The following is an 8830-nucleotide window of genomic DNA, read 5'->3' as shown; positions in this document are numbered from 1 at the left end:
GAGTTCGGTTCCTCTCTTTACAAATGGTTCTAAACTTCCTTAGTCAAAATCACACTGACATGCTGCTGGATTTTTGATCGATTAACCTATTTGTGTATTTTTCGGAGTCTAACCTCAAAATTATGAGATCGGTTCCACTCTTGACAATTGCTTCCAAATTCCTATCCCTTTGCTGTTTAACATCATTAGTAACCAACCCACATGTACATATGTGCAATATTTCATGCAAAGTATACATGACGCACATGACAATACAGCATAACGATGAAAAGCCATTGAACAAAATCACCATTCGTCTAAAGCAAAGAACAACATGGGCAATAATCGATGTCATCGACAGAAGTCCATACATCGTAAATGATTAAGATTAAAATTAAGTTTCATTTTTAACGTATTTTTGAGATTCAAATTTTAACGATTTTTCAAAATTTAAATTGAGTTTCTGATTTTGTGTGTGTGAAAAAGTCGAAAATTATTTATTTAATTTATTTAGTGGATTTAAGATCAATTAATCAAATGACATTGTAGTATAAATGTAATGTAAAGTAATGGAAATCTCTAGTGATCCAAGAATTAATGTGAACATTTATAATTTTAGTGAATTTGAGATTTGAAAAGTTTGTTTACGAAAAAGATTGGCGCAAAAGTGAAGATAATAATTTATACCTGGTACGAATTGTATTTGAACAGTTAAGAAAGATTGTAACTTGATTCATTTAAATTATGTATATTTTAATTATAGTTTCCCGGTCAATTGTAGTTTTATAGTGATAGAGATTGTATTTATGTCACAATAGTTCTTGACGGCTAAACTGTTTGTAAGTGACAATTTTGTTTAATATTTAAGACCAAATTTTTATATTTTATATTTTTCATAGGAAATTTTATCCCTTCAATTATTGCCAATAAATTTACTGTCAAAATTAAGCCTGAAATTGCAGTTTTTATTGGGGGATCAAAATACAGCTGAAACCGCCGTGACATAAAATAAAATTTCAAACATTTTTACTGGAACTGGAAGTGAAGTTGCTGTAGACTGAAATTCAAGATCCATTGAAAGATCCAGACAACAAGATGAGCACCAGCAAGAAGAATAAATTGTGTTCTGAATGTCAGAGCATTGACGTTAGCGTAGTTTGTGCAATAGTCGAATGCAAAAGAGAATTTTGTGGTAATTGTGCTGGAATTGATACGAATGAATCAACATTAGACAAATGGGTGTGTCAACGTTGTGCAGGATTTTTGAAATCCGAGAGGACATTAAGAAGTGCTGCAAAGAATAGACCAGAACAAGCACTTGCGCCGCGCCAATTGAAATTTGATAATTCGAAAGTTTCCAAGAAGGAGCACACACGACTTCAAATGAAAAATGATGCAGATGATGAAAATAAGAAATTGAAAGAGGAACTTCAAGAGACAAAAAGACAACTGGAACTGATGCAACTCAAGATTCAAAAGCATGATGGGCAGTTCCATGATGGTGATGAAAGACTTTCTGAAACACCAAAACGATCGACAGCCCAGTTCAATGTCAATGCTAGACAGTTTGTGATGGAACAAACTGATGATGCAACAGTTATTGAGCCAACGAAGGATGATCCAGCGGCAAACATTGTGAAGTATCTGGCTGATGCAATTCGAATGTTGCAACCGAATGTACCTGTCAATACGGTGCATAATGGAAATGATCACGACGAGCAGTTGAAGTTAACAATGATACGTGCTTCGCTGCCCGACTTACCGACGTTCAGTGGTGCATTTGAAGAATGGCCATTATTTGAGCGAATTTATCAGATCACAACTGAGACTGGAAGATATACGGAAGAACTAAATCATTTAAGGCTTATTAAATGTTTGGATGGTAAAGCGAAAGTCGAATGTCGACTATTATTAAATGGAATGGCAGGCGGAACTGCTATAATGAGCCACCTCAAATCTGTGTATGGAGATCCAGAGAAGATTTTGTCACGCCAAGTGAAAAGATTGTTGAAGATGAGAGCACCAAAAGATTTAGAAAAATATCAACTGAAGGAGTTTGTTAGTGAGCTGGAATCATTTGTAATCAACGCTGAAAGTTTGGGAAGAGCTGATTTCTTATGTCAACCATCGATAATAGATCAATTAGTTTTCAAACTGCGTGATAGACATCGAGATGCTTGGGGTGCAATGAAACTCGTTAATCAGAATGTTAATCTGAAAGACTTGTGGAAATATTTGGCGGAGAGATTGAAAGATGCTTCAGCACAGCCACCGACTGAATCCTATGAATATCGAGCCGGAGATTCAAGACGAATGCACACACATCGTGAAGAACGATTTGAATGTTTGAAATGCAAGAGTTCATCGCACGACTTGCAACATTGTGGTGATTTTAAGAATCTGATGTTTGCTGACAAGAAGAATTTCTTGCGTTCAAGAGGATTGTGTAATTGTTGTTTAAAGCAAGGGCATCGATGGAAAGATTGTAAGACAAAGAGGATGTGTAACATCGATAATTGTCGAGAATATCACCATCGAGTTTTGCATTTCAAATCACACTCCAGTGATGTTAATCGTGAGGCTGAAAAGGAATTTAAGCATTCAGAACCAAGAATTCGAGATGGATCTTCATCACAATCGAATCCAGCAGAACCGGAGAGATCGAATTATCACAGGTCAAGTTCAGTGTTGTATAAGATCTTGCCTGTAGTATTGCATGGTAACAATGGAGAGCTAATTGAGACATATGCCTTCTTAGATGACGGATCTTCAGTCACATTGCTTGATAGAGAGCTTTACGACAAATTAAATGTGAAGGGTGTTCATAGGCCATTGAATTTAAGATGGACTAGCGGTATATGCAGAGAAGAGAGTGAATCGTACATTTTTGATTGTCAAGTATCCAGAGGAGAACGAGGAAAGAAATTTCCATTGTACGGAGTGAGAACTGTTGAACAACTTGATTTAGCACCGCAAACTGTAGTGGCATCTGAGTTGCAAGAACGATTTAAGCATTTGAGAGGAGTGCCATTGCCAAGTTTTGAGAATGCACAACCTAAGTTGCTGATTGGTTTGAAGAACGTTTCATTTTTAACAAGCATGTCTTGTATTAATGGTGCTGATGATGAGCCTGTTGCCATCAAGACAAAATTAGGCTGGACTGTATTTGGCACTTCAAACGACGCATTAGACAATTGCGCTGTTCATAAAATATTTGATGAGGAACGATTGATGTCAATTAGATGTAATGAGACATATGTTGCAACAACAAAGAATGAACCAATGCCTGTTGATGATTTAAAAGTCATGCAAGTGAATGAAGATATTGAACTTCCCGATAATGAACCGATGGCAATGAGAAGATTGATAGATCTTGAGAAGTCTTTAGAACGAACAACTGAATTGAGAAGCTGGTCAATTGAGAAATTTGACAAACTTCAGGCTAAAGGCTATATGAGAACGATGAATGAACGTAATGTGCCCATTGAATGGAAACGGACGTGGTTATTGCCAACAGTCATAAATGACAATAAGATCTCGATGAGAGCTCGTCAAGTATATGATGCTGCTGTAAAGTATCGTAAGGAATTTCCAGACGCTGTTGATGATTCGAGTTTAAGAGAATTAGCAACGCATGAAACGGTGGCAACAAAACGAGTCATGAGATTACCAAGAGGGTGGAGGAATGGTGCCAGTGGAATAATGATGGTTTTGAACAAGTTATACCGTAGTGCACAGCGTTATACAAAAGTATTTATTAAACGCTGGACTGACTCATAACCAATTGAACATATTGGTCGCTGGCGGATGGAAAGATTAAGAAACAGCTGTTCATTATTTAGATGTGTTGGACCTTCAGCATTAGAAGGTTTTCTTCAGCAGAGCAGAACAAAACGGAAGGGAGCATGTCATCGACAGAAGTCCATACATCGTAAATGATTAAGATTAAAATTAAGTTTCATTTTTAACGTATTTTTGAGATTCAAATTTTAACGATTTTTCAAAATTTAAATTGAGTTTCTGATTTTGTGTGTGTGAAAAAGTCGAAAATTATTTATTTAATTTATTTAGTGGATTTAAGATCAATTAATCAAATGACATTGTAGTATAAATGTAATGTAAAGTAATGGAAATCTCTAGTGATCCAAGAATTAATGTGAACATTTATAATTTTAGTGAATTTGAGATTTGAAAAGTTTGTTTACGAAAAAGATTGGCGCAAAAGTGAAGATAATAATTTATACCTGGTACGAATTGTATTTGAACAGTTAAGAAAGATTGTAACTTGATTCATTTAAATTATGTATATTTTAATTATAGTTTCCCGGTCAATTGTAGTTTTATAGTGATAGAGATTGTATTTATGTCACAATAGTTCTTGACGGCTAAACTGTTTGTAAGTGACAATTTTGTTTAATATTTAAGACCAAATTTTTATATTTTATATTTTTCATAGGAAATTTTATCCCTTCAATTATTGCCAATAAATTTACTGTCAAAATTAAGCCTGAAATTGCAGTTTTTATTGGGGGATCAAAATACAGCTGAAACCGCCGTGACAATCGAAGAAGATAGCAAGTAAAAAACAAAAAAAAAATTGTCGATGTAAAGTAAAGAAGTAAGAGGAAGACAAGTGTCTATTAAAAGAATTGCACATTAAGTACACAACATTCAGCAACAAATGTTGATTAAATATTAAAGATCTAATAACAATAACAATGAACTTCCAATTCATTCATTTTACTTTCTTTTGTTTTTGTTCCTTTCTGTCTCTTCTTCCACTTCTGCTCTTTTTTTGTGTATGGTACATGAAAGTTGTTAGAGAAGAGATGTATGGAAAATCGAGTACTTAATGGACGTACACAAAAGAGGAGGAAAAAGGCGTTAAAAAAGCCAACAAGCATAAGCGATAGAAAAAAAAATAAAGAAGTAAGAAGCAACAAAAGGAAGAAGAAAAAGTTGTTAACAAACTCATCTTTCGATACAATAATCCTTGATTGCGATGAAATGACGACGATAAAGATTGAATCGCCATACTTTGGGAAGCTATTTATGGATCACTGTATTAATATTATCCACAATAGATATCTTATGTTTTATAATAGAGTCTTTAATGACTGAATTTATGCAAATTTTTAGATTTTTAATGTTTTTTGTTGGAAATTTTTTGTTGCTAAATGATGCAAATTAATTGATATTGTAGGTCTGGCATACAGAATGGTTCCTGGAAGATATGAATATTGATATCGAGATATCGGGGCTGAAAATTGAGAAATTCATGAATATTGTAAAATTAAACAGAATATTATGATTTGGAGAACAGCTTTAAGTTAGTCCTGAACAGTTAATAAGCAGTGCTTTGTGTTTGAGTAATTGTAGTTCAACTAAATGTCTTCTTTACAGATCCATAATGATGTTTATTTATCGGAGTTCAAAAACAGGCTCAATATTTTTATAAAGGGGATCAACAAAAGGGGAAAAGCAACTAATGGCAGTTGCAAATATAATTTGAATGATAAACGACAGTTGACATATTCTCAACTTGAAATATCCGTCTAGTCCCTGATTAAAGTAAAACTTTCCAGAAGTAACTGCCCATGAATGTATCAGAACAACGACCAGAATATCCAAAAGCTCCTTGGCGTTGAACACCCGAGTGGACAAAAATACGTTATAACTAGTTGATAGCTAGTTAATGTCCAGTTGATGACTAAATAGTTCTTACGTATCTCATTTCACTCGAAATAATGATGAAACAATGTCAGCTTGACGTGCAGACAGAGCAATTGTATAAAATAGGTGACAGAACCAACAACAGAGTCAGAGGCAAAACCTATTGTTGTAACCCAATCTCCACATACTCTAACAAACCAAGAGCATACTCTGAGTGTACTCACTTTTGTGAGCTTGCTCATTTGTACGAAAAGAGCATGTTTTGAGTATGCTCATTAATTAGGGATAGGAACACGGTTAAAGCAATCTACCAGAATTAGCATGATTGCAATCAACAGTTGTCACAGTAACTCCATCAACTATTCAGAATCAAACCAAAGTTCTCATGAAAAATAAAATCAGTATTAATCCTCAAACACACATAAGAGTGCTTTTGGGAATTTTTTTGACTATATCCAAAGCACAGAGACGACATCAAAGAGAATCAAAGTTTATAGACCAGACATAGCTTAATAGAGGAAAAATACTTTCAACATAATTCAATAGAGTTGCCGACATGTATGAGAACACCTCAGGAATAATGGAAGTTATGAAAAATCTTTCAATAAGTATAAGATGAGCTTTATTACATCCATACTCTTATAAATGTCTCGTATATTCAAGTAGAGGAGGAAATTTGTATTATGATATAATCTTGTAGCTGCTTTTTTTTTGTGAATAGAATCTTCAAATTTCCCTTTTCTTATAATACCTTCTAAATTTATTCACAACAAGCAATAAGGATAATCGTTTAGTATACATTTTAAGCAAATATGAAAGGGAATGAAGTTCCTTTTTCACAGAAAAAAAGTCTTCGTTGAGCACTTTAGATGTGAAAGAGTATCATTACTGTGATTATTGCCAAATTAATTTTTTATTACATTCTATACAATGCTACATGATATTTTCCATGCTCTAGTGAATCTAGGCAATTCTAACCCTTATATTCGTTATGCTCTTCCTTCTTTTTTGCAGTCACTAGCACAATGTGTTCTTTTATTTTCGCTATATATTTGTTGAAGGAAGGGAATCATATGTTTTGGATTTTATTTTTTGCTACTTTATCCCCTATGTGTTATTTAAGGTAATCTTTGTTAGGTATTCAGGTATTGTTAGGTATTCATTCCCAAGCGACACAAATGAAGAAAGAACACGGAACGTACAAGGCTCCACTAAGCTTTCTTTCAGAGTTAGCAGGTCTTTGGGAGTCCGGATTCCAAAAGTCCGATTCCATGTAGTCCTACTCCACTTTTTTTGGAGTCCTGCCTACTTTGCCTCTTTTATTAACACAAAGCTCCTTGACGGAGCCTTCTTCATTTGTGTCGCTCAAGATTTTAGTTGTTTTTGGGGAATACAAAAGATTTTACAGTTTCAGGAGTATTTAAGATGGTTCTGATTCACAAATCTACTAAACGCATGTGATGTCATAGTGATGCAACTTAGCTCAAGCTCCACGTTGCGAGAACATTGACGACAACTAGACCGTTGCAGCTTATTCGCTGTTTATAAAGCCACACTTTGCTGTAAAGCTCATTTTAAAGATTAAAATCATTTGTCTTACGTGTCGTCCTATTAGATCTTCAGGATCTTCCTTACGTACTTTGAACGCATTTCTACTAAAACGCCAGCACCGCAATGCCCAACTTTGTTGTGGTATTCGCCAAATGAACAAGACGAGACATAATATAGTAAATTTTTGTCTACTTCAGACAGGACTTCGAGGAAATCTATTTGGTTTCAACAACATCCTCTAAATTCTTCAAGAGTTATGTAGATGATTCATCCCTAAATGACTCTAAATGATGATACTTGAGAGGATCATATGTCATTCTGGTATGCCACAACAGATGGGCAGTATTGAAAATTTCATAGAATTTGTCAGACGTAGACGTCGATAAACATATGGCTGCTAAATTTATGCGGCTTCCATTTGATGTTAAAACTGGTTTAGTGGAGCCTTAAAAGCTTCGTGGATAAAATCTTTTTCATTTGTGTCGCTCGAGATAAGAAATGAGCATACTAACCTTTTGGACATGGTCATTAGTAATATAATTGAGCAAGCTCCTTGTCAGTTCGGTAGGAAATTTTAAAAATTGCTAAGAATTTGTCGATGCAATTTCTCGATTTCTGGATTATCTGCTCAACACTCTTCTTTGATTCGTCATATTCTGATATATTGCTGCCAAGATACGTGAATTGCTCAACTCATTTGACGCATCTTTTTGCCAGTTAGATGTCAAAACTGAGACTTTGTTCAAGCTTTGTAATTCGGTCAGCACTAGAGTTAGATGGAAGACCTTTTAGAGCAACCTAGGCTCCTAGTCGGAAAATAGTTCCAGTAAGTAAGTAAATGTAATAGTGAACCATAGCCTAAACCCTTAAGTCTGTTTAGATATCCAAATATAAGATTTTATTTTAAAATATACCTAATTTTTCTAATTCCTTCAATATCGCTAAATCCTCCATACCTGCTTATACACAAAATTCAATTCCTCCAGAAATCTATTTTTCAATTGCAATAGGTTGATAAGCTCATAGGTTGAAGGCTGTTTCATATGAATAAAAACATTTACGAAATTAATTCAGTTTTATATCAACGAAAGTCTATCCATATATATATGAATTATTTATTCAACAGGAATGTCATTCCATTTCAATGAATTTGTTCTTCTTTATATTTATCATTTGCTACAGGCTTTGATTTGTTGCCTTTTATATATATTTTGTAAGCTTCTATCAATGCAACAATGTCCTAAATTTATTTCTCGTCTTTTCCTTCCTTTGTTGCTGCTGCTTTTTATTTATTTATTTTTCATTTCTTGTTGATGTTTCTTTAACTGCTGTATATTCCATTTTATCATAACACACAAAAAAAATGGATGAGAATGGCAAATGAGAAATGAAATAAAATAAAAAAGTGGAAGCAGCAAAAGGAAGCATTTGAAGTGGAAATTGGCAACTTTAGATTTCTCGTCAAAAAACATCTTGTGATGAGCATAAAAAGTGCTAAAGGCGTAATGTTTTCACTACGCCATAATAATAATAATAATGATACAGAAAATAAAAAGCTATTTGAGTACGAGAACGAAACATAAAGAAATCTACAACTCTATTGGAATGCCTTAAGCTCATTTCATTT

At 34.1% G+C, this 8830-nt stretch overlaps 1 protein-coding gene across 1 annotated transcript; it reads left to right on the top strand.

Moving 5' to 3' along the window:
* Positions 1-764: 764 nt before the first annotated feature.
* On the top strand, positions 765-3759 carry LOC139091198 (uncharacterized). Its single transcript, XM_070641140.1, has 2 exons — positions 765-818; positions 879-3759. The coding sequence occupies exon 2, from the start codon at positions 1075-1077 to the stop codon at positions 3757-3759; it is 2685 nt and encodes an 894-aa protein (XP_070497241.1). The 5' UTR covers positions 765-818; positions 879-1074.
* The last annotated feature ends 5071 nt before the right edge of the window (positions 3760-8830 follow it).

Source organism: Chironomus tepperi, unplaced genomic scaffold (assembly GCF_022539635.2).
Source record: "Chironomus tepperi strain 1889 unplaced genomic scaffold, CSIRO-AGI_Ctep_v1 contig_240, whole genome shotgun sequence".
In the NCBI taxonomy this organism is placed as follows: domain Eukaryota; kingdom Metazoa; phylum Arthropoda; class Insecta; order Diptera; family Chironomidae; genus Chironomus; species Chironomus tepperi.
This window is presented reverse-complemented; position numbering and strand designations above follow the sequence as displayed.

Coding starts and splice junctions, on each gene's coding strand:
- LOC139091198 (XM_070641140.1), top strand. CDS start 1,075: ATGAGCACCAGCAAGAAGAATAAATTGTGTTCTGAATGTCAGAGCATT.